Genomic DNA, 27,078 nt, shown 5'->3' with positions numbered 1-27,078 from the left:
TGCGGGTAGAATGTCCTGCTTTAGGAGCAGGATATGAAGGAGTTTGGGATCTATCAAGCAGTAGAAGGACATACACTGCGACCGACAAAAGCAAAGAGAGAACATGGATACAGTGTGGAGCACTACGAACACAGAGAACAGGCTAGTGCGGAAGAATAGGCCTCATCAAAAGGCCATTGTGTAGCCTGTCAAAAACCGCTCTTTGCAGCTTATAGAGAAGCCCCACTATTGGTTACAGGAGGCTGGCAGCTCATTGAAATCTTTGTAATCCTAGCTGTGCTAATGAAGCAAGGCTGCGCCGCTTAAGCATGCACATTTTCTGAGCATTCTCCCCCCTCTGCCATGCTGGAGGAAGAGGTCAGTGTGAGCCGCGCAGGAGGTAGCAGTGCTGCCAGCAGGGGGGAAGAGGCAGCCAAACAAGATTGGTTTTATGGGCTGGAGATTAAATGAAGAATGAGCTGGTGCTGAGAGACTGGGAACTGGGGCAGGTGCACGTCACTGGCTTTGACTGAGGTGTAAGGTTCATTTGTGCTAATCCAGATCGCTTGGCTGTGGTGAGGCTGCGCATATGAGTGCACACATTTTTGTACCATAAGGACGGACTGGGAAAACTTAGGCTTCCACCCCAGTCCTTAAGGACTATTTGCTCTCCGGACAGAAGATGCCAACAAATGGGATCCACCAGGTCTTGAAGATCCAGTTTGGCTTAATCAACTCTGATAACAGATACCTAACGGCCGAGAGTTTTGGCTACAAGGTCAATGCCTCGGCGCCTAGCCTGAAAAGGAAGCAAATATGGACCTTGGAGCAGGATGGAGATAGCTCCATTGTCTTCTTGAAGAGCCACCTAGGTAGGTACCTATCTGCTGACAAGGACGGCAAGGTCTCATGTGAAGCGGAGAAGCCAGGAGGTGATGGGCGTTTTATCATTATCACTCAATCAGATGGGCGCTGGGCACTCCAGTCAGAACCATACAAACGTTTCTTCGGTGGTTCTGAAGATAGGTTGTCCTGCTTTGCCCAGACAGTCACAGAAGCTGAGCTTTGGGCTGTACACTTGGCTATCCACCCCCAAGCTAACCTCTTGAGTGTCAGCAGGAGAAGATATGCACACCTCAGTGCTCAAGAGGAGGAGATCTCCACCGACAGTAACATCCCTTGGGGTGTGGATTCACTTATCACGCTCACCTTCCAGAACAAGAAGTACTGCCTGAGGACCTGCAACAACCGCTACCTGCGCAATGATGGCACCCTGGTGAAGGAGCCTGACCCCCGTGCAGGCTATACCCTGGAATTCAAGGCAGGCAAGCTGGCCTTCAAGGATTGTGATGGGAAATACCTGGCACCCATGGGACCTACTGGGACTCTAAAATCTGGCAGGAGCTCCAAACCAGGCAAAGACGAACTCTTTAATCTGGAAGAGAGCCACCCACAAGTAGTTTTCATGGCCTCCAATGGCAGATATGTCTCCATCAAGCAAGGTAAATCCATTCCCTTTCTGCCCTGTGGGGCTATGCCTAGCCTAGCCAGGGAATACTCCTCTCCCCTCCTACCTCAATAACTAGAACATGGGTGTGTCTGGTTGTTTGTCTGTCTTATAAAATGGAAATATATGTTTGCACTTAGCCACAGATGACTCACCAAATGCAAAGGGGGGTGACGATGGTGGTAATTGTCATCATCAGTTTCCTGGTGCTTCTTTGCATTATGTCTGTCCCCATTTTAGTTTGATGTTCAGGACCCTCTCTACAGCTGTCTTTCAACACGCATGTGTGGCTAAAAACAGGCATAACAGAACTTATTTCATGATGTTCCTTGTAGTTTTTTGTTACTCTCCATCAAGGCAATATCTCTTTCTAGTAGACAGCAAGGCTGTTGTCCCCATTTATATAGATGAGAATCTGAGAACTGAAGATGCTGTGGTTAAAGGATGGATGTAGGGTCTGGTGGGGAAAAGGAAAGTCTGTTTTGCTCTGTATATGTAAAAGCAGTGAGATGTTTATACTTCCTTTGCTGCTTTTATGACGGTGTGTCAAACTGGAGATGCTTCTAGTCCACATGATAATCAGTGTTGACCCTGGGAGCACCACAGTATCAGCAAACATCCCTACTAGTTAAGAAACAAGGACAGTTGCAGGTTGTCTTACATTCAAAGGACAGGACTCAGAAAAAGACGCGGAGCCCACTCTCTTGTGATTTCACAAATGCTTGCACAATGGCTCCATGGATAAGCCAGTGAGTCTGCTGGCTCTTTAGCAAGGAAGATAATTAACTCATATTAATTAAGCGGCCTCCGATTCTGCACATGCATATACAAGAGAGTGGTCCACTGGGTGAGGGTGGGGAGAGGGAACCTGGATGTAATCCACTGTGGAGTTTTTCTACACAAGTCCTGACGATATGAAAGTTATATTTTTACAAGCCCTCTCCAGCCACAACTATTAATTTCAGTGGCATGTGGACAGACTATGTGCTCATTACATTTCACTTCCTTCTGTGCAGTTAGGCAATGGCACTTGAATCCCACATCCAACGCTGTATTTGGTATTTTTTAAAAAAATCTGTTCGATAATCCTCTTCCTGTCAACCAATGTAGCCGTATCTCTTTCCCTCTTTCCCTCTTTCCAGGTTGCTTTTGGTGCCTCCAGAGGTGTCTATTAACATCTGTCCAGCATCACTGAAGATGCTGTTCAGTTTATATTCAGTGCTGTAGTTCTCTGTTCCTATGATTCCCATGTCCCACTCCAACATTTCTAGGTTAGGCTCTTCGGTTAACCAATGTGGGGGAACTCCTCCACCTCCAAGTCCAATGGGTATTAGTAAGGCCCTATGGGTAAAGCAAGATAGACAGCTCTCACTTTACAGCTTCCCCATATGGCTCAAGAGTTGGCCCTTATGAAACTCACTCTACTGGAGCCCATTTCAGTCAGTCCCCAAGCAAAAGAGTAGCACCAATCCCCAGCAAAGTTATGCAAAAATTGTCTAAAGGTGCTACAGAGCTATGGCTTCATTTTGAGAAAATACTCTTTTCCCAAGGTTATTTTCCTTCTTGAAATTTCCAGAGGGAGAAGGTCATTCCTACCCCCATGCCCCTGTTTCCTAAAAGAAAACAAATTGCAGTCTCCTGTTTCCCTGTCCTGTGGCACTTTTTGGTGATTATAGAGTCCAAGGGCTTCAGCCTTTAATACAGGGATGGGCAGTTTTTTGGGGACTGACAGCCTAATTTCTTTGGGAGAAAGTAGTTGGGGGCCACATATTGCTGGGGGCAGGTGAGGCCAAAGAAAAAGGGGAGCAGGACACTCCTTATTTCCTTCACCTTTATTCCTCCATCATGCATTCATATTCTGTCTCCCCTCCATGCACACAAGCACCCACCCTCTCTTCCCTTTATTCATCTATTATCCATCCATCCATCCATCCATCCTCTCTCTCTCTCTCTCTCTCTCTCTCTCTCTCTCTCTCTCTCTCTCACTCACTCACTCTCTCACTCTCACTGTCTCTCTCTCACTGTCTCTCTCTCTCTGTGCTTGGGGATGGGTTGCCCCAAAGGAGGTGGATGGCCTCATGCACATTTTGCCAGCGCACTGTAACTAAAGAATCATGCTCCCAACCTATTTGCCTAACGGCAGCATGGACTATCTATTAAAAATACACAAGTTTGCCCTCTGTTTCTGGTATGCTGACCTTGCTCCTGCACCTTGAACAGAATTCTGATGCAGAAACTTAGAGAGCCAAGATTTTCCCTTCACAATTTTGTGTTGGGAAAAGCGCCACAGGTTTCATGTGTCAGGCTATGGGACCAGTAACAACAACAACAATAAGCTGGCAAACTAATTAATCAAATGAACCAAATCAATGTGGAGTCATCACCCTCTGCTTCTTTATTCTGAAACTACAGTTGCCTTTTTTAAAAGAAAAACTGGCCATGATCCTGTGCCTTTAAAACAGCCCAGCAGGAAGAAATTAAACAGCTGAAAATGTTTGTGCGTAACAATCAATGGATGGGGAAGTCTCCCATCTGCTTCATTTCTGATGTCAAGTTGCCATTTTAAGGCATAGGCACAGAGAAAAAAGGGTAGCAACTACCACACAGTTTAGAGTTACCCACCCATAAATATTTGCATCATTTTATTTATTCTTATTTAAATGATTTTAGGCTGCCTTGCACGACAGTGTCCTCTCTAGGTGGCATACAAACTCATAACAAAAAGACAAGCCCAATAAAATAGACAAATTATGAGCAACACAATAGCAACCAACCAACAGTGAGTACAAATTAAAGAATATTTAAAACAATGTACAGAAATGCAAAAAAAATCCTCAAATAACTAGCAGCTTTAACAAACAATCTTAATGAAAAGCCAATCAGAACATTTGGTTCTTTGAAACCTTTGTGAAGGCTGGCATGGACGAGGCCAATCACACATCCCTTGAGAGACAGCTCTGGAAGTCATGAGCCACCACTGAAAAGGCCCCATTTCTAGTGTCTACCAATCTAACTGATAATTAATTCAAATATTTATATACTGGCTGTTATGGGGGTATCTCAAGGTAGTGTTGGTGAGCCAGTGAGGCCCAGGCAGGTTCATGTGCATGAAGGTGGTCCTTCATATAACCCATTCCTAAACCGTTTAAGACAGGGCAAGCCTTTTTGAGCCCATGGGCATATTCATTTGCAAACCAGAGAAACTGTTGTGGGCACTACATACATACTGCAACCAAGCATGCACTGCAACATAACTTATTGGCTACAACAGAATGCTTCTTTCAAGGCTAATTTTGGGGCAGGGGGACCCTGTAGGCATCAGGGAATGTGTCTGTGTGTTTATGTTCACCCATGGGCACCACATTAGCGACCCCTGGTTTATGGCTTTAGAAAGCAAAGTCAGCATTTTGAACTGGGCCTGGAAATGCTGTGGCAAGCAGTTCACCTAGCACAGTATTAGTATAATATGGTCCAACTATCTAGCCTGAGCAAGCACCCAAGTAGCCCTATTCTGTACCAGCAGACATTTTTGAGTTGTTTTCAGTCCCTTATGGAGCACATTGCAGTAGTCTAATCTGGTTGTAACTAGCTGTTGGTGGACAAGCCTCAGCGGATAAAAGTCACTCTTAGCCACCACAGCCAGCTGTGCTTCCACAGACAGCCTCAGCTACACACTTGGTCCTGAAGGAGGAGTGCAATCCCATCCAGCACCAGTTATAGACCTCTGTCTAGATCAGCCAGCTTCCCTATCTACAGCATGCTGCCTAGATTAAATATGCACTAAAAGAGTGGGAAAACTCCACCCTCAGTGTTATTTACCATGCACCTTTTGACTGGATGTACAAAAATATGGCTGAAATGTGTTAGTGGGCAACTAATCAACTGTATTCCTGCCCTTAGTTGGTCATCTGGCCTTCACTACTGTAATATAGTATGTGCCTCTTCTCTCACAGTGATCAGTGTGATTATTTTCTTAGCCTCTCCATAGAACAACAAGCTCACAGGAAAAGGGGTGGAAAAATGTCTCTTTTTGTATGCTAATCCATTTAAATAAATGCCAGTTTAATATTCACATTGCTTGGCATTGAGTCTTAAAAAAAAATCAAAAATTTCCAACGAGAGAGAAAAAAAGAGAGACTGACTTAAACATGCTTAGCCAGAAGCCCCTCCTCTTCCCCCAGGGAAAAGTGAACTGAATATGGATGATTATTCTTTTTAATGCTGTTTTTAGAGTCCAGGCTCCATGAGATGATTCTAGCCCATCACTCTTTGGATGTTCTGGACACTGTTAAAAGGACCAACATCCTTTGTTAAAAGCCCCAGTTTGGATCAGAGACCTGTAAGGCTGCCATCTTTTGAACTGGCTGTTAACAGGTGCCTTTAACAGCAGTGATCTGCAGCAATTCACAGGTGATTATACTTAGCTCCCTGCCTGGAAATGTTTCACCTGCTGTCTGACTTCTGCATATGAAACCATGTTTAAGTGGTCAACTGTAGCAATGGATTGCAGTTTGATTGTGGAGAGTGGAAGTACCTTTGCACATTTTATTTGGGTTACCTTTTCTGAATTTGTAATGTGAATGGGAAAGATTGGAGGGGTCTAGGAGGGCCAGTGTATGTATGTAACAGTGTAATCTTATTCATATCTATTCACATGTCTCATTGCATTCAATGGGGCTTTATCCCATGTGTGTATAGGATTTCAACCTAAATGTACAAAAACAAGGAAAGGGGGCATCTAGGGTGGCCAGATGCAAAAAAGAACAGGATTTCTCCATCCTTTAATAACAGTTGTATAGAAGAAGAAATCCCACCTGGCCATCCTAGACCATAAAACATGCAAAGGGGATATGTTACCATTTCACATTTTCACTCCCAGGAGTCTTACTCAGCTCATATCTGATCTCCAAAACTATGACAGACACTACCCATAAGGTTTATATTTTTCTGTATGGAACCATGAGGGTCATGAGAACTAGAATTTTGGTTTATCTATAGGACTCTGAAAAAGAACTATGCTGGAAATCAAAATTTTGCATTGTGTGGTAAGACTCTGAAGTTCTTGTACATATCTTGATTATATAGCTCAAAGTCAAAGGTATATGTTTCTGAAGAACATGATGGTATCTCCCCTTTCTTTTGGCCTAGTGGAGGTAAGACTGCAGGAGGTTGCTTTGTTTCTGAGATGGAGGAGGAACGTTTGGCATGTAACACGTTTTTCCTCAACTTTAAAATGCTGATGAATATGTTTTGCTATCTGTTGTTGCCTTTTCACATCACACCATCACTGTCCATTGCAATGGGTTCTGTAAAATGAATCAGATGATCAGAAGAAGACACAACCTTCTTCAAGTGGTCAGCAGCCATCAGCTCTAGACAAATTGCCTTATGTAAAGCAACTTTTTAAAAAAGAGCTTCAGCCTCCACAACAGCAAACCAGCCCTTCTGAAATTGACATGTATTGCATGCCATATGAAAATCAGTCTGTTTTGCCCCACCAGTTTGGCACATTGCACTTCAATCTTCCTCACCTGGCTTAAGAGTCATGTATAGGCAAACAGTGGAGCAAAATCACTACCTAGTGGTACATGAACCAATCAGATGGAAGTGAGAAACAGGTGGCAAGAGGGAGTGCCGTGCTTCCAAAAGCCTGTGTGTCTGTTGCTACAGCAACCTAACCTGTGCCAAATTTCTGGGGGAGAGAGGAACTACTTAAACCCCCAGGAAAGAAAAGTACTGAAGATCATCATTGTATAACTTGGTCTTCAAAGCCAGTCCTAAAGCAGGTTCTGTCAATAACGGACAAAATTTGCCCCTCCATATTAACTTGCATCATCCAGATTCTGGTAGGTCACACAAGCAAAGAAAAGTACTGAGGCAAAGTGCCTGCTGCATCAAAGGTCCCTGCATAAATGTAAGGAAGCTGATGCATTGTGGAGGTTAAAACCTTGAGCAACGTACCAGGAAATTCTCAGTTAAAAACTCACCTCATCCATAAACTCACTGGATGGCCTCAAGGTAGGCACTATTCTTGGCTTCAGCCCCACCTCATATCTGTTATCTGAAGATATTAATGCTAACCTATTTTATAGATTGTCATTACTGAGATTAAGCCTGTGAAGTGCTGCAGGGCAGACAAGAATACCATAGGGTTACTAGCAAATCTGTCCAGGGGGGCAAAAATCTGTCATTGCCAGCTCTAAATGTGTAGATCTGTTGATGCTAAGCACAAAGGGAAACCACCATCACCAAGCATCCTCCAAGATAATTTTTTCTTCACCCTCTGACACATGTCCTTTCCATCCATCTGCTATGCTCCAGCCCATCCCTGATGCACCAAAGGAAGGGGGTGAGATGAATACTTTATTGCTGAAGGCCAAAGGCCGCCGCAAAGGCATACCAAAACGAAACATACGCCAATACAAAATACAGAATACAAGCCTAAAAGATATATACACAACTATAAATTTAAAATTGCTAAAAACAAACATACCAGCGCATTTCACGAATACCAAGTACAAGAAGCAGCTTGGGCCTGTTAAGAGTGTTACTTGCCCCCTTAGGCGCCCTAGCCTGATTCAATTTAAGAGACTGATGAACCTGTAGACTGGGGCTGTTTTCGGGATTTACTTCTAATTTTCGCTGCAGCGAGGGCGAACTTAGCCACTTGCCGAGTGACAAAAATATCATTACCTGCTAATAGAACACAAACTTGTTCTAGGGTTGACCTATTCTCAAGAAGATGCCTTATAGGAGATAGGAACTTTGACCGCGGGTCATTATAAAGAGAGCAGCTCAACAAATAATGGGCTATGTCCTCAACATCGCCTGAATTACATAAACAGCGATGGAGATGTATTGGAATATGACCATATCTCCCCTCGAGAAGAGCCAAGGGCATTGTTTGGAATTGAACAGCTGTAAATGCAGTTTGCAGCCAGGGCGCTTCTAGAAAGAAGAAATAGGGTTCCAGATTAAAAGAGGTTTTATACATGGGAAACCAGTGCGAAAAGGGGGACTGAGTAGAGGCATGAAGATCCCATCTTTTGGCAAAGAAAAGTATTCTATCCCTCAGCAATGTTTTTGCTCGTGAAGATACATATGAGGGAGGGAATTCAATACTTATCCCATAATAAGCCAAGGTTGATTTGGTCCTGCTTAACCAGTTGTTTTGCTAAGGGTTTTGGAGTTGCTCAAGGAAGCATTTCTTAGGTAACCTTGAATCATCCATAGCCACCAATCTTAACCAAAAGGAGGCGAGGGCAGCATGGGCCCTAGCTTCTAGAGGATAAAGGCCCGTTTCTAACCTCAAATGGGAGATTGGTGTGCCTTGTGGTAGTACCAGAATCCTTCGAATGAAGGCATTTTGTACCTTCTCTAAGCAGGGTATCTTCGCATGGCCCCAGATCTCGGCGCCATAAAGTAACATAGGAATAAGCTTTCTTTGAAACATCTCCACAACAGGTGGGACCAGACTGCCTCCCTTAAATTTAAAGAAACGTAAGAGCGAATGAATAGGGTGAGAGGCCTTTAAGTTAGTTACTGTGGTGTGCAAATTCCATGAAAGGGTAGCAGCAAAAGTGAGGCCCAAATATCTAAAATGACATTGTTGCTGAATAATCCTATCATTTAATTTCCAAATATGGTGTTTGGGTTTCCTTCAGAAAACTACAACCACCATTTTAGAATAATTAATTGAGAGGTGTTCCTTCTGACAATAGGAGCCCAAACTACTTAGAAGTCTCCTCATGCCGACCTGCGTGATGGAGATCAGAGCTAGGTCGTCGGCAAGACCGAAAGCTTGTGGTCCAGAATCGAGGGTGGAAAAAAGTCAGGACCTGCTAATGCATCAACAATATTGTTGACATATAAGTTGAAAAGCAGCGGAGCCAGGAGGCAACCCTGTCGAACTCCTCTCCTTATGGGGACTGCCTCTGACAGAAAACCATTAACACCAACTCTAACCCTAAGAGATGTGTTGGAATGAAGTATTTGTAACAGACAAAGCAAACAGCGATCAATGTTTGTAATCGCCAGTTTTTTCCATAGCCTCTTTCTGTCAATCAGATCAAAGGCAGAGGTGAAATCCACAAAAGTTACAAATAGTTCTTTTCTCTTATGGAGGGAGTATTTCTGGATTAGATGGGAAAGAGTGAAACAGTAAAGTTGACTTGCCGTTGGCAAAACCCGCTTGCTCTTCTGCAATGATCTTATTCTCATGAGCCCATAGTTGTAATTTCCCCAGGAGATATTTAGCATATAATTTTGCTGCCACATCGACAAGACTGACTGGTCTAAAGTTTTTCGGATCAGACTTGGAGCCCCTTTTATGGATTGGGATCACAATACTGTCCGCCCAACCCTTAGGGATGGAGCCAAACTGGTTGATAAAAGTGAACAGCTTGGCGAACACAGGGGCCCACCAGTCTGGGGCAGCTTTAAATAGTTCAACCGGGATCATATCCTGGCCCGGGGCTTTCTTAGTAGGGAGACAGTTGATCAGTAGGCGCAATTCTTGCGAGTTCACAGGATCCCATTCCTTACATGCCTGTAAGGCCATACCAACTGAACTAAACTGGGGGAAATCCAAGATCTGTGAGGGAGTGGGAGGAACCTTTTCCTTTGTGACTTGAAGTGCCAGATCAAACTGTAAACTAGGGTTCAAACATTCATCCATCTGCAGAAATTAATAAAGTTATTTCCTACCATTACTGTTATTGTGGGGAAGGGGAAAATTTAATTATAAACTGTTAAGACAGGTAGTCATCAGTTCAATTCTCACCTCAGCCACGAACTCACTACTAGCTGGTTGTTTCTAGGCAAGCCACTCTTTCTAAGGCTCAGCTCCTTATCTGCGATATGGATCTTAAGGGTTGTTGTAAGGTGTTGAAAAGGATCAAAATGTACGTGGAGAAATTTGAACAATTTAATGCCCTAAATAAATAATATCAAACAAAACATTATTTGGATTTCCCCTCCGCAGATTATTGAGTAGGCCATTTATAGTAATTCATTCTTAAGCCAATAGCCCTTTTCACTTCAGCCTAAAATGGCCTCCTGTTGATGTGTATGTGTGTAAGAACACAGCTGTAGTTGATTGTGGGTAGAGACTGCTGCTGTTGGTGTTCCCCTTATAATTGCATGAGTGCACAATTGTATTCTTGTATATCAGTGAGCCTCCTCATTTATAGCAAAATAAAAGTACACTGGTTGTTCATTTGTTGCATGGGATCCAGACACCTTCCTTCATGATAGCATTTCTGTTGTGGGAATATTGCTTTCCTTCCGCACCTAAAATGCAGTCTTTTGTCTTTGCAAAAACAAGAGTCTCCCTTAGCTAGCATGACCATGCCAATCTTGAATGTTGTCTGTAATGTGTCTTTTTGAGTGTCCTAGACCACAACCAGCATTTGTTCAGATTGCTTTCCAAAGGGGGTTAGACAAATAGATAGAAGATAGGTCTAAAAATGATTAAGAGTTTTGTGGCACCTTAAAAACAAACAAGTTTATTATGGCATATGCTTTCATAGACCACAGACCACTTCATTAGATGCATGAAGTGTAATCTTAAATTAGTAAGCAAATATACACTTAGCGGTGGTGGGGAAGAATGTAGAGAAGTGAGAGAAATGAAATTCAACAAGAATAAACAGTGACCTGAAAGCAAAAGAGTTACGGTGACCAATTGACAAGGCAGTGTTGGTGTAACACAAACATCTTGGCAGTGGTTTATCACATATCATGTGATAAAAAATGGTGATCTCAACTCAAGACACAGATGCTAATTCAACTGAGAGTAACTGCTGTGGAGAACCGGGGGGGGAGGGCAGCAAGCGGGGGGGGGTTGTCCTCCTTCATAGTCTGCTTGTAGAGTTCCTGGAAGCAACTGGCTGGACACTGTCGAAAACAATATGTTGGACTAGGTGGAATTTTGTGCTGATCCAGCAGGAAGCGTCTTGTGGGCACCTATTGGATAGGGACTGTGACACTGCCAGTGATGTGTGAGATAATTTATCCTCTGCCATTTTGTGAATTTTTGATTTGTGGGTGACTCCCCTGGTATGGCACTGCAGCACAAAACTCTCATTTGGGGTGTGGGTGTGTTTTAAAGAAAGAGCCACCGTCACAGTCACTGATCTCTTATTTCAGGAACCCTGACTTGAATATGTTTAATTTCAAAAACACTTCTGTACTTGCAATGTCAACATAGGGATTATTGTAAAAAATAAATTGTGAACACGAATTGCCTGGCCCCATCATAGTGGTCAACCACCATTTATTATGTGGGGATTTGTTGTTGTTGCCATTGTGTTCCCACTTCAGAAGTTATACTGCTCATATGAGGAGACTAATTACAAGAGCAGCTACTTATGGGGATTAATCAGCTGCAATTTTGTCTGCACTGCCTCTTAAACTTGAATGACTTGAAACTACCCAAAAGATGTGCTTCTGAATTCCTAAATTATTCCCTTAATCCCAGTCTGCACCCCCATTTGCCCCAGTCTTGCTCTGCCAGCTGTACCAATATCCCTCAGACCCAACCAGACACTTCCTCTCTTTCAACTGGATTATCCCACTTTTTAAGTTCAGTCATAACCTATTTTATGTTGGAAACTTGGCAATACTTATCACTGTCTTCAGGACGAAAGAACTTGGACATTGTTGACAGGCTAGGAAGCCGATTTTGTCTGCTAGGATTATTATGATGATCTTGTCAAACTAACACCATCTCATCCCACCTGGCCCAAATAAATATTTATACTGGATGCAACCTTTTTTTCCATTTTTTGCCAGGTCTGATCATACCCATTGGGATTGTGGGATGCAAGAGAGATCAGTCTGTTGGCAAGAGCCTTGCTTTGCTGGCAATGAGCACAGCAGCCAGTGCAGAGGCTTATAGTACTCTTTTGCCTGTTCCAAGCCACTTAGGAGCTGGTGACATTGGCTGGCAAGTTATTAATAGGGGGCTTGTGTGTCAGCCAGATGGAAACAACAGCAATCAGATTAATGAGGGCAATTAAAGTGATTGTTTGAGAATTTGCTAGGAACACAGGAGTGAGGGAAGGGGATGCCCATGGATCAGTGTGACAGGAGAGGGTCTGGGAGCTGAGGATTTTGAGGTGGGCATAATTTTAAGGGGGAAAGCTGGGAAAGTCACGTCCCCTTCAATTTGGAGGGTTAGCCATCTTGTAAACAGTAACCTGTTCAAAGATAAGCTTGTGTGGTGATTCGGATTAATACTTCCCCTCCAGGTATGTGGTCCTTTGTACTGAAGGGCATGGGAAATCTAATCAAAGTAGTTTGTCTGGAGGAGTTCACTACACCAGTCTTTCCCAATCTGGAGCCCTCCAGATGTTGCTGAACTACAACGCCCATCATTCCTGACTACTGCCCATGCTGGCTAGAACTGATGGGAGTTATAATCCAAAACATTTGGAGGGGACCAGGTTGGGGAAGGCTACACAGTGGACTCCACAATGGCCAGTGTTTATCAGATACATTGAGAAAATGTAGCTTGCCCAGTAAACTTGACTGTGGAGTCTACTATTAGAAATGAAACTCCTTGCCAGCCTTACTACGAAACAATGTGAAGCAGCTGAACTGACTCAGACAGCAGATTTCAGGGGAGGTTCCAGAACCAGGCCAAGACATTTTGCTGCCTGTGGTGAAGCACAAGATGGTACCTCCTCCATTTTATGTACAAAAGCTGATCATGTGCAAAAGCTGAATAGACTGGCATTTGGATCTTATTTCACCACTGGGGATGAGGCAGAGTCCTCCACTTAGGGTTGCCATATTCCAGTTCCACCAATGCTGCAAGCTAATTTGCATATTATGCAAATTATTCACATATTATTTGCATATTATGCAAATTATTTGTATGTTAATATTTGGATTGTCCAGTTGTTTTGTTTTTGTGCCTAGGAATTACCACCAAAAACTGGAGAAAGATGTGAGAAATCTTTTTTTAAAAAAAACTTAACATTTTCAGCCTTAAATGCCTAGACTCTAGTTTCCAACACTATGGAGTGTTTATTGATTGATTAAGAGGATTTATATCCTGCCCTTCTGCTGTTAAAAACAGCTCAGCACAGCTTACAAATATAATAAAAACAATAAAAATACACAATCAATATAAAAACATAATAAAAACACAAAATAGCAACAAACATAAAGTAAGTCAGGGCAGCAGTACGGTTAACCATATACGATATATTTCAGAGATGTGGTGGGTGGAGAAAAACAGGAAGCCAAAATGTTAGGAAAAGGAGTCTTTCACACTACATGCTCAGTTGTAAATACTGTTGCAGCAAGTTTTACAAGTTCCTCCAGTATTCCACTGGTGCAGGCACCCAGACATTCAAAGTATCTGTATGTTTCTTAGGTTTTATAAAAGCAGAGCTTTGCTTAACTCTAAATTTCTTCTCCCTTTGATCAACCACATCTACACAGTTTCCACCTCCATACTCAAAATGAAACTGGGCCTGGAAGTGTGCAACAACCCCACACATACCTTGCTAATTAGATTACCAATGCCAGGATGTCTGTTTTATCGACTACTCTCCTGTTCCCCTCCCCCCCACCGGGCATCATGAAAGACCCAGTCCTGGGCTCAGAAAGAAAATAAATATCTGGTCCTCTTCAAAGTACTGATAAGCCTCTTGTTTTAATTAAAATAATAATTATAAGTTCTTGCTCTTATCACTAATGGGAGTTAATTATCTTGCATATGCTGCTGTTGCTTCTATGGCTGTAACGGAGTGAGGTTAAAGATAAGTGAAATGCAAATAGGAAAAAAAAACACAAAAGGCAGTAACACTTTCCTAAATGTAATACCATACCAACCACAACAAGATTCCTATGAGTAAGGCAGAAAACTAAGCATCTCACAACCAGTCAGGATTCCTAACCAAAAACCAAAATTATGATAAATGAAGAAATATTTATATAAGCATGACTATCAAATATATTTATTATTTACACAAACTGTAAAGATATTTATAGTGCAATCCTAGGTTTATTTATTCAGAAGCAAGTCCCAATGTATTCAGTGGAACTTACTCAAACAGGGACAGAACTGTAACCTCAAGTGATAAGCAACTTCATTCACACAACCCAAAATTCTGAATCATGCCACTTTACGCTGTTTTGCAACTGTTTATACTTGTTTTTATGCTTATTGGATTTTAAATGGCTTTATTTCTTGTCGTGAGCTGCCTTGGTTTCCAACCCTACCTCACAGGGTTGTTGGAAAGACTACACACACACACACTGCAGATGTATAAATACATACAGCCCATATAATAGTTTATTGTCAAACTAGTTGGTCATTGCAGAAAAATCAGTATTAGTTTTTTAAAAATCAGTATTAGTTTCCTACAGAATAAAAACTGTAATACCTAAGTAAGCCCTGCCTACTTGCTTTAAAATAGGACTGGAGGGGGGAGGGGCGGACAGAAAGAGAACACAAACACAGTTCTTTTTTACATTCACTCCAAAGTCCCATTGATTTTCAGCACATTCATAAACATGTCTACTCAAAAGTAAATCCTATTGAATTCAGTGGGATTTACTCTGGACATATGGGATTAGCAATGCTTTTACCCCCACAAAAGCAAGTATTGGGAAGGTTTTCAAAACACTGCCCAGGATCTGACTCCTACACACAAGAGGGGGAAAAACTAAAATGTATATACTTACCCAATTTATGAGATTTTCAGATAAACAGGGGGGGAAACCACCATTTTCTGGCCTTGCAATGAGGTTTACTAGACACTGCCACAGGTCAACCAAACACTTCACTGGTTGGTTGCAATCCTGAACGGGCAGGGTTAAAGCTACGAAGTGCGATACAGTAGTTTAAAAAAAAGATTTAATGGGGGGGGCTGATGCTTTTATGTATATCTCGAGAACCGGACCACCTAGAAACTTAATTTTTTTTTCTAATTAAAGCTGAGAATCTGGGCCAGCTAAGGGGCTAAACGGGTGCCGGGTGGCATGCAAAGAAAACAGGTAAAACCCGGCTAACTGGGCAATATGGCAATCCTAACTCCACTGCATCTGAAAGAAGCCAGCTAGGTTTGGGGGGTACTGAAAGAGGCCTTGTGGCACACAGCTCTCTTCACTCTCCATCCATCGTCATTCGCCATCTGAGATGGCTGTCCTCACAGTGCCTTATGATTAGGCTGGCCCTGCCTGGGAGGTGCCCTCTTCCTGTCTGCAGTCACTACATGACATTAGTTTTAAGAAGTTGTAAGTGCTGGCAATTGTGAAGCCCACTGTGTACTGAACACTTCATACAAACTAGTTACTTAACTTTGACTCTGTGTGTATCTTTGTGTACACACACACACACACACACACACAGAGAGTGAGAGAGAGAGAGAGAGAGAGAGAGAGAGAGAGAGAGTAATCACGACTTGAGCCCTCCCTTCCCCGAGGTAAAATTCCCAAGGCAGTAAGGAGAAAGTACTGTTGTCTAAATCAGAGATTCTCAAACTGTGATTCATGAACCACCAGTTCCATGTAGGTGGTACACAGAAAAGTTGCAGAACAGTCAGGGGATCTCTGCATGGCTCTGCACCTGATTTATTTTTTACTAATGATTGAGATTGAGGCTGTTTTGACCAGGGGAAGATGATCAAATAGGCTAACAAACCCCTTGCCTGGGGTTTATAATTTTCATAATAGGGGACTAGTACAATCTATTAATATTTCTGTAAAAATTTACCAGTTAAAGGGTTCCCTCTCAGTGGCCTGGCCTAGGGCCTGTGATTTTCGTAATAAGGTGCTGGTGCTGAAGAAAAATATGTTATTACAATGAGTTATGCGCATGTGCATTGATTTGTAGAAAAAAAGTTTATTAAGTGGTCCGCCAATACCCCCAGGAATTTTCAAGTGGTTCACTGGTGTGGGGAGTTTTGAGAACCACTAGTCTGCTGAGTGAGCATCCTTGAGGAAAGAGTCACTCATGGCAGATCTGAATCACACGACATACTTGAAAAGTTCTGTGCTGGGAAACCAAAAGCTGTTCAAATGCCAGGCAAGGAAGAAGACTTGGCATTCTATGGCTTTTTGTTTAAACCAGGTCAGCCTTAAAACATTTAGTGTGCCAGGAAGATTCCTAACCCTGGTGAGTGCTGGCCACCATGTTAACACTACAAGTTTTTTAAATTGGGTGTGGGGGTTTTGCTTTGTTTTTCCCTTAACAATACAGTCAATTAACAAAAACAATTAAAAGGGGTATCAGCAAAAGATGATAATTTGTCGCTAGAGGCCCAGGTGACCACAGTGGCTAGGAATGCCTTTTATCAGCTTCGGCTTGTGGCTGTTTCTGGACCGGGATAGCCTGACCACTGTTGTCCATGCACTGGTAACCTCCAGGCTGGATTACTGTAACGTGCTCTATGTGGGGCTGCCCTTGAGGTTGGTCTGGAAGCTACAGCTGGTGCAAAATGGGATGGTGAGACTGCTCATTGGGGCAGGGTATCGCCAACATGTCACCCCACTGCTGAAAGAATTGCAGTGGCTACCTATTAGCTACCGGGCTAAATTCAAGGTTCTAGTTTTGGTACACAAAGCCCTATACAGTTTGGGACTAGGATACCTGAAAGACCATCTTACCCCTTATATACCCAGTCGATCACTATGCTCTGCAGGTGAGGGCCTCCTGCAGATTCCATCTTATCCAGAGGTCTGTTCCACATAACAAAGGAAACAGACTTTTAGTGCTGTGGCACCTACCCTGTGGAATTCCCTTCCCTTAAATATTAGACAGGCACCATCTCTGTTATCTTTTCAGCACCTACAGAATACCTTCCTCTTTCAACAAGCCTTTTAAGCAGAGACCTTATCCCGTCTGTGTCTGTGTGGGAATTGCTTTTTAATATGTTTTTAAACCTTTTAAAAAACGATTTTTTAAAGCTTTTCTTTAAAATGTTTTAAAGATGTTTTGTTTTAATATGTTTTTAAGGATGTTTTTGTTTTAGCATAAGGCCTGTTTTTATGATGGCTTAAAGTGTTTTTAGTGCTTTTGTTTGCCGACCTGGGATGCTCCTTTCTGGGAGGAAGGGTGGGATATAAATTTAATAAACAAACAAACAAACAAATAAATAGTGCAATACCATACCATTAAAGTGAATGCCATCAGAACAAAACTTAAAGAAGGAGTTAGGATGGGGTGAAATAGACTAGAGCAGAGCCTGTTGGGCATGTATGTCATGCAAATAACTCCACATAAGGATTCCAAATCTCCAAGTGATTATTCTTTTTCTGCCGCATGCCAAAGGTAGCCTTTTCATACGTAGCATGAGTCGATAGGTCTTCCAGTCACTGAGCAATTGGGGGAGCAGTCTTTTAACCACCAACAGCGCAAAGATCCAATGATGTTGCCCTTCTGTCAAAGCCCACAGTGTATACCATGAACATCTAAAAAATGTTAAGGACTTTTCCCAGGAGCCAGCTAATATACATAATAAGTACTGCCCAAAATGGTGACACAATGGGGCATGACCAAATGCTAACCACTGCAAGTGTGGTGGTTGAGGGCCTGATGTAAACTTTAGGCCCTCATATTTTCTTAGGCTATCAGTTCCCCAGCTCAACCAGGAAGCTCACTGGGTGGCCTTGGGCTACTCCCCCTCTTGTAGTGAGGAGCAGTTTGCCTGATGGACCAGAGTCACAAGAGTAACCTCCTGGCCGCAGCATCACTGCTGCTTATGGGGAGGGGGTGGGACAAGGCAGCGACAAGGCCACAGCCAATCCAGCACTGCCACTGGTGTGTTAGCAGAGCCCTGGCCTCGCTTGCTCCTCTTTTAGTCTTATCTTCCTTGGTGGAGGTGGAGAGGAAATCCATGTATGCATGCCATCTTGAGCCCTTTGGAGGAATGACATTATTCATGATTTTGCTACAGCCCAAGCTGAAGAGGGGACGACGACAATTTTTTTGGGAGAAATTAATGTAGTGAATTATTTTTGTTTAAATGTTTTTTCTTTAATTGCAATGCATTGGATAATTTTAAAGTAATTTGCTTTATGGCTTTGTGATTATCAGTATGTCGTATGTACCACTTAATTCTTTCAGTCCTGTTTGCCTTAGGTCCCTGGTCCCTCATCCTTTATGCTGCCTTGAACAAAACACTGAACAGGTACAATGCTAAAGACGCAAGTGCCTCTTACTTGCCTCTGCCTGAAATCATTTTTCAGTTGGGCCTCAATTTCAGTAGGTGGACAAAGACAGTCCTGGGCAAACTGGCTGGCAGCAAAGCACAGAACTCATTAGTCCATTTGTTTGGGATGAAGAGTTGCAAAATGGCTGATCCCAGAGGCAACTGAAATTGTCTCCTGGAAATAAATAACTAGGGCATGATGAGGAATGGGCATCTACATTCCAGTTAGCCTTATTGTGGTGTTATAGCCTGATGAACAAGGAATCAAGGGATGTCCTGCTACCCACCCCATATTTAAAAAGGTCAGAATGGGCTGGCAGAATAAGTGTGTGTACATGTGCATTCAGGCACAGGAAGCTGAAGCAGATGCAGGAGAAATCTTATGTTTTTGCTTTTACTTTGAAGCAACTATGGAAGCTATGGTTTTGATCAGAAGAGCAGCACAGGGAGCGAGGGGGTGTTAAACCATATTTTTGGTTGTACATATGTTCCTTTCCCCCACTACTGCTGGTCCGAAAAATATTAGGAATTGGAACTTTAAAGTAAAGTAAAAGCACATCTAGTTTCAGCCTGAGAGAGGAGGGCGGGGAAGAGAGTTCTTGATCCATAGCCTCCAGTTGCTCTTTGGTGTCCTGATTGCCAGCAGTGGGATCCATCCAGTTCATTGGAGAATTAAGCAAGTTCTGTGGCTTACACACTTATATCTGAGATCAGAATCTCAAGAGGCAGGCAGTCCATAGAGAGGCTGGGTTTGGACAGATATAGACAAGGCTGAGACCTGAGGAGGCTTGATGTTCAGAACTGGAGACTGACTTGAGCAATTGGCTTCTAGCGAATCAGGAGACAGGATTAGGAGCCAATAATGAAAACCAAATCAATGAGGGACCCCTGAAGAGTATGCCCCTGACTCCCATTTGGTGTGGCCTAACGGACAGAACAAGGGACCTGCAACAAAAAGTTGCAGTGTGGAGTGCTCCTGTTCAGCCCTTTTCCAGAATATTCCATTCCACCTCTGCCCATTCTTCTGTTTCCCCACTTCCAAACACTCAGCATTCTGTGGTCACTGAGCATGCTCAGTTCTCATTGGGTTGTTTTGGGTCCCTCTCCCCTCCCCCCGCGAAAGTGTGTTTGTACTTCTTCAAACTTTAAGATTCCCCATATTTATTGATACCTCTTCGTTATGTATGTATGGGTTTGGCTACAAAAAGATTGGCGCTTGGAGAACGAATTCGCTATTAGTATATAGGATATTGGACCAGGATTAATAAAGACTACCTTCTGTCATGGACGAGAGCCAGTGTGGTGTAGTGGTCAGAGTGTTGGACTATGGCCTGGGAGACCAGAGTTCAAATCCCCACACAGCCGTGAAGCTCGCTGGCTGACTGCCTCTCAGCCTCAGATGGAGGCAATGGTAAAACTACCTCTGAATACCGCTTACCATGGAAACCCTATTCATAGAGTCACCATAAGTCTGGATCGACTTGAAGGCAGTCCATTTCCATTTTCTGTCATGGACATTGTTGTAAGTTGCTTGGAGACCTTTGGGTATCAACCAACTAATAAATAGTAGTAGCAGTAGTAATAGTAGTAGCAGCAGCAGCACCACCACCACCACCTGGGTGGGTTAGAGCAAATCGCTATATCCCTGTGGCAGTTCCCCATCTAACACATTGGAATGAAAGTGAGTCACATCACAGGACTTTTAAAGCTGTGTTATCTGTGCAGTGCCCTAATCCTGATGGAATGTTAGTGAATAGCTGCATGTGATGATGGACAGGAGCGTTCTAAGGCCAGGAGGATGGAGAAGAGGTAGTTAGGCAAGGCTGTTTAGTGAGGGCCACACTAAATGTGACGCCATTCATGCAATTAGCAATGGGGTGAATGTGTCTCTCCCCCCAGTAAATAGTAAATGTAGGGGACCCAATCCAAACTAGGACCCTGGTGGAGTGGAGAGGGCTTTACTCCTTTGCCCATTGCTGTGGTCCTGATCCAGATCACCCACCCACCCATGCCTGCTATTTACCTATAAAAAAATCACATAACTGCTATTTTTGGGAATGGTGTCACATTTAGTCTCGCCCTTAGGGTGAAAATACAGGAAGAGTGATTTTTCTGTTGTTCATAGCATGTTATAGAGGGTGGTGTCTGTCATTAATAAACTATATATGCACTGTTTAATTTTTTCTTGTAATTATTTGCATGTTCTATAACTTGGTGTCTCTGAAGCACACACTCTACCCTTCTAGCAGGTTTTGGCATCTGCTGTCAGACTCAACAAAGGTGAAGCAGGGGGTGAGATGAATTTAAGCAATATGAAAAGATGTTCTTCCTTCCTTCCTTCTAGGCGTCAACGTCTCAGCTAACCAGGATGAAGAGACACACCACGAAACCTTCCAGATACAGATTGATAAAGAAACCAAGAAGTGCATCTTCCATTCCAACACAGGCAGCTACTGGACCCTGGTGTCACATGGGGGGATTCAAGCCATAGCCACTGAAGTGTGAGTTGGGCTGTGTCCTCTTTTCACTGAAAGGGCCCTAAAACATTTAGGACGTCTGAGGTCAGACTGCAGCTTTGGCTAAAGTTCATAGTGGAAGAAGAACGAGGGCACGGAGGAAACAGCCACAAGGCTTGGATCAGGGCTCCTGGGAAGGAGCATTAAGAGCCTTGCTGGAGCTGAGACTCTGTGATATCCCCTTAACATAAGTAAATCTGGTAGAACAGAAATTTGGATGAAATGCAGCAGAACATGATGAAGCTCTTTAGATACTGCTGCACTCACAGTGCAATCCTATGCACGTAATCCAACTGATTTCAGTATGACTTACTCCCATGTAAGTGTGATCAGGATTGCAGCCTCAGCATGCTACTTAATAGGGAAGAAAGAGCAAAATTCTGGTTCTCCCACTGACCAGCGCTCTCCCTCTCTTGCCTTGGTTCCTCAGCTCTGCCAGCACCATGTTTGATATGGAGTGGCGTGGTCGCCGTGTAGCCCTCAAAGCTGGCAATGGCAAATATATCTGCACAAAGAAGAATGGACAACTGGCAGCTGTCAGTGACACAGTGGGTGAGTCTTGCATCTGGAGGTTGGGGATGAGTTTCCCCATTGCCTTAATTACTGAGGCCTAAGCCTGATTAACCAAGAAGCATGTCATAAAGGCTAATACAGAGGAGGGCTGCTCATCTTCCTCTGTTTGCTACTGCTTTCTTATTGAGAACGATGGATGGGAGAGATAGGCAAGCCAAACGCATGCTTGCTAGACATCAGGAGAGAACCAAGATCTCTGCTTTATGGAATTTGGAAGATTGTGGGGCAAGATCACTTTGATGGGCACAGGAGTATCTTACACGTATAGCTGTGGCTGCAGGGGTGGGGTATCAGAAACTGAGACAAGAGAAAAAGCTGTGCAGTTATGGAATAGGTCCAGAGGAACCATTGCTTAGAAGAAAGGCTATATAGAGCAGAGATGAAATGTGGAGTTTGCAGGGGAGTAGGGCGGAAGTCAGTTTTGCTAGAGGCATCAATTGGGTAAGCACAGGATAGCTACTCTTGAAACTACAATCACTCAGCTGGAAGTGAGAAGCAAACAAGGATGGTTTCGTGGGAAGCAGTTGTACGATCCTCCCACACACCTTACAGGTTAGGAGGCAGATGGTTCTAGCCAACTTCCAGAACAGACCTCTCTGGAGCAGGCAAACTGAAGGTGACACATGCTCTGTACAGCCAGAGGTCGGCCATAATCTTGGGGACATCACTGGAAGGGGGAATTAAAAAGAGACTGACCCCATTTACAAATCTCAGACTGAAAAGCAAACACATTAGCTCAGGTGTGGGGAACCTTTGACCATTAACACCAATCATCCCTGGCCATAGGTCATCTTTCTGGGACTGATGGGAGTTGTAGTTCAGCAACATCTGGAGGGCCAAACATTCCCCATACTTGTTAGTTGGAGAACTGCACATTTAGGCTACTGGATGTATGTATATAGCTGGGAGAGCAATCCTGGACTCATTTGGGCTAAGGTCTGATACAAAAATACTCACAAATGCACATTTTGGATTCCTAGCTCTTCACAGTCCCATTAGCCTCAGAACTCACTGACCTACAGTTATCTGACTACAGGGGAGGATGAGGAATTTGTTCTCAAGTTGATCAACCGTCCCATCCTGGTTCTTCGTGGAGCTCATGGCTTCGTGTGCTACCACCGCAACTCCAACTTGTTAGACGCCAACCGTTCCGTCTATGATGTCTTCCAGATCATCTTCAATGATGGCGCTTACCAGATCAAAGGTAGCTAGTTGCAAATGGGGAGGTGGGAGGAGTTGTACTAACATTCTTCACAGAGTGAAATAATTTTGAACCATATGTTGGAGGGATGCTGCGTGCACATTCGCTTCCCAGCTGTGAATGCAGTCTCCCCAACCTCCACGGGCCCTAAATGTATAATTCTATAGCTTACCACAGTCATAGGCAGATACGTCTTAAACCCCAACCCCAACCCACTGCAAGGCCTAATTCACACCTGCAAATTCCCATGTGTGCAACCTCCTGGAGACAACTCCATGTGGCAAGCTGTGCAAGGCATCTCCCTATGCAATCTGGAATTTTTTTATCCCAACAATACAACCCATCATCATCCTATATATTAATAGCAAACTCATGCTCTGAGTGGATCCTTGTGAGGCGAAAGCAGTGCCAACTGCACACAAGAGGGAAGCACTATCGGGCTCAGCAAAACTCCAAGGTCTGCAGTAGTACCCAACCCCATCCTCCCACAGTGAGCGGCATTCAACTAAATAATTGTGCAAGTACAAGGTTTAGTGCTGGCATAATGGGATGCCCCCCAAATCTGCTCCAGAGGGCTGGGAGAGCCCCAAAACAGATTTAGGGGATGCATGGGGGGGAAGGGGAGATCATTCCCTTGCACAAAGAGAAACCCTTGTGCTGATGGAACATTTGTCTTAATGCTACATTAAATACAACGCCACATATTTAAGGGGTAAAAAGCAGCCCAATGAGGAATGGGCAATGGCACAGTTAGTACTGGACTGCAGTGCAAACATTCAGGGATTCTGCAAACGACTCCCAAACGACTGCCAGCAGCAGTGGGCAGCTGGTGATAAGCAGCAACGCTGTAGAGTGTGCTATGCCTAGTATCTGGAGCTCCCAATTTACCTTAACAATAAAATTCCCTAGAGTGCAATGAGAGTGGCAGCAAGATCAACCACTCAGATGCCATCTCTGGGCAGAACCGAAGAGGGTGCCAGAGCAGCAAAGGGCAGGGCCTTGTTATTTAATTTTTCTAAAGTGCCTAACATGTTTTAGGTGCTGTGCAGCATTTAAAAATTAATAAAAGCCCTAAATGCATTATATTTTGGACTGGTAAAAATCATACAACCACATGGGAACTCGCACAAACGATTGGCCGTTTGGGGCTGTCTCCACAGTCTTGAAGTAACTCTGCATATGTGAAATGGTCCTTCTCGGTGGCTGTATTTGAAATTGGGAGAGTCCCCTCACACTCCCAAATACAGTAGAGCCCCGCTTTACGGCATTCCGTTTTCCAGCGTTCTGCTGACGCGGCGGCTTTCAATTAGGGGGAATTCCCCCTTTTAAAGCCGATTTTGCGCTTTTGCGGCATTTTCGTATCATTTTCATGCCACGCGACCCATTATAGTCAATGGGTTCCACTTTACGGCAATTTCCGCTTTACTGTGGGGGCCTGGTCCCTAACCCGCTGTATAAGCGGGGCCCTACTGTACAAGTGACTAATGATCCTGGGTTGTGTGTTTTCTCCCCCATTTTATTTGCTTTGACTTTCCCTGTAGCATAGTTTGGCTGGCTTGAAACATGTAGAGCTATTTGCTCTGCAGGTGGCTTTAGAGGGTTTCACCAGTTCTGTGCTGTGGACTCAGTTTTGTGTGGAGGACTGGACTAGACAGTTATGTAGCTCTTCACAGTAGGGGTTAGGAATCGGTGGCCTTCCAGATGTTGTTGGACCAACTCCCATCATTCTCAGCCACCATGACCAATGGGCCCGGAAGATTACTTTTAAAAAGGAATAAATTACAATTATTGTTACATGGACCAATAAATTACCATTACAATTATAACTGTTCTGAAAGGAATTGATTACTTTACCGTTACTCAAAAGTAATCACTACAATTCCAGTTTACTTTAAAAAACAACTAGAGTGCTTGCAAGGTGCTGGCCTTGGCTGCTGCACACCTAAGTAGCCTAAAACAACATTTAAAGTAAACACACACATACAAAGGTAGTAGAATAATTTTTTTTATCCATAAGATAGCAATGGTGGTCACTCCACTGGTAAGGGAGGAGAGGAGGGAGGCGGAGGCAATCTTTGCATGTCAAACCAAGTGCAGCCCTCCCTCACACACACTGTCAGCCAGCAAGTGTTATCTGTCACACTCAGCCACCTCCCGGACCCTACCCTGTCCCCAACTAAGGCACTTCCACCCAAGCAAACATTTTCCCTTGGGGTGCAAAAAAGTTAAAACACTGCAAATGCAGCAAAGTAGCCAGGGAGGGTGGTGGAAGCTGCTTCACGCGCAAAGTGCAAACACAGTGTTAACATGTACACACACACATTGTTCTCTCACCTCCACAGTTCTTTACTTCCATTCTGCTGTTGCCTCCTTCTCCTCCTTTATCCATGTTCTTGCCCTCTGGCTCCTTTCTCCCTCCACTCCATTCTTCTCCACCACCATCCATTTTTTTAAACAATTGTTTTCTCCACTCAGCCCCCTTCTTGCTCTCCACCTTCTCCCTCACCGCCTCCTGAACACCCACAGAGCACAAGGGAAGAGTGACACTGCACAGAAGCCGAGTTTGAGGCACGTGATTTTCATCCACGAATTAGAGGAGCAGAACACTTCCCCTGCTCCCCCGCCCTGGTAGCCCCAAAGTAATGCTAGAAACATTACAACTACTCCTCAAAAGTAATAAACTTACTCATTCTATAACAATCAAAATGTAAATAAATTACCCACTTGTTCCTTTAAAAAGTAATAAATTACAAGTAATTTGTTTTTTGTAACTAGTTACTTTCAAGCTCTGGCAGGGAGTCCAACAACATCTGGGAGGCCACACATTCCCAGTCTCTCTTCTGTGATTTCTTTCCTATAAGTTCCAACTCCCTCAAAACCAATCTCTGTTCCTGCCACCAATTTCAACCCCTCATTTCAGACCTGCTCACCAGTAAGACTGAATATGTGTTCAGTTATAATTTTGTACTCTGCGTCAAAGTTGATGAGAGAGGCCATCTGGGGTTGGCGGGGGGGAGGGTGGCTGCTGCAGTGAATCTGCTCTGTTGGCTTATGTGCATACCAGTGACACTTGCATCTTTGATGCTTCTAGGCCTCAGTGGCAAGTTCTGGTATGTGGCCAGCAATGGCACCGTCTGCAGTGATGGTGAGATGTCCGAGGATTTCTTCTTTGAGTTCCGCGAGTGCAGCCGTGTGGCCATTAAAGCAAAGAACAGCAAATACCTCCGCGGTGACCAAGCTGGAACCCTGCGTGCGGATGCCGACACCCTGCACTGCGCCACGCTCTGGGAGTACTGAGGCCATTGCCACCTGCCACGTAGCACCGTAGATGCTCTAGCTTCCACCATGGTGGCCGAGCCAGCTCCCAGTGGACCCAGAGGTGAAGGATGCAGAAGTCTAGTGCTCCCACCTGGACTCCAGGGACATTATAAGACACCCACAATCTCCATGGAAAAGGACCTTGCTGGATCGGAGGTGTGGGAACCTCTTCCCCTGTTTCCCGCCGTCTTCTCTGTGTAACCTTAGAAGCAGCACCCCAATTCGGGGAGCTACTGTGATGTATCAGTCAGGATTAAAGGGACAGCGGCCCCTTTTCAGAACCAGACCAATACACCTATGGTTGTCTTCTCTTCCTGCCTTAGGAAGTGTGTCGCATGTTACAAGGCCTCCTGCTTCTCCCTTGCAATTGCCAAGCCTCCAGCTAATGTCTGAACCATCTACTCTACATCTCAAACAGAAGAAGACAGAGGGAGCAGGAGGCATTGTAAATGTGGGCATTCAAGCTTTGCTTCCTCTGCTCGCTGTAGCTTAGCCCAGGGGATTCATGGCCTAATTGAAGGTGCACAAAGCAAGGATCAGGGATGCTCAGAGGGCCCAATTACAACCTTACTGGAGGAATGAAAGCTGGGTGGGGTGGGTTAGGGTTGGAAGCCCATTTTTCTCTCTTTAAAGCAGGAGAGCAGTAGAAACATAAAGCTGCCTTTATACTGAGTCAGACTCTTGGTCCACTTAGCTCAACATTGACTGGCAGAAGCCCTCCAGGGTTTCAGGCCGAGGACATTCCAGCCCTACCTGGTGATGCCAGGGACTGAACCTGGGACCTTCTGCATGAGAACTAGATGCTCCAACGCTGAG

General features: G+C 44.1%; 1 protein-coding gene across 2 annotated transcripts; it reads left to right on the top strand.

The window, feature by feature from the left end:
- The first annotated feature begins 661 nt into the window (after positions 1-661).
- On the top strand, positions 662-26,846 carry FSCN2 (fascin actin-bundling protein 2, retinal). 2 transcript variants are annotated; one of them, XM_061615734.1, is made up of 5 exons: positions 662-1,481; positions 20,999-21,155; positions 21,601-21,722; positions 22,780-22,947; positions 26,036-26,846. In XM_061615734.1, exons 1-5 carry the CDS (start codon positions 662-664, stop codon positions 26,239-26,241), a joined length of 1,473 nt encoding a protein of 490 aa, XP_061471718.1. In that variant the 3' UTR covers positions 26,242-26,846. The 2 variants fall into 2 exon arrangements, with proteins under 2 accessions (XP_061471718.1, XP_061471719.1); XM_061615735.1 differs by having other exon boundaries at positions 22,780-22,954; positions 26,043-26,846.
- The last annotated feature ends 232 nt before the right edge of the window (positions 26,847-27,078 follow it).

This window comes from Rhineura floridana, chromosome 3 (assembly GCF_030035675.1).
Source record: "Rhineura floridana isolate rRhiFlo1 chromosome 3, rRhiFlo1.hap2, whole genome shotgun sequence".
NCBI lineage: Eukaryota > Metazoa > Chordata > Lepidosauria > Squamata > Rhineuridae > Rhineura > Rhineura floridana.
This window is presented reverse-complemented; position numbering and strand designations above follow the sequence as displayed.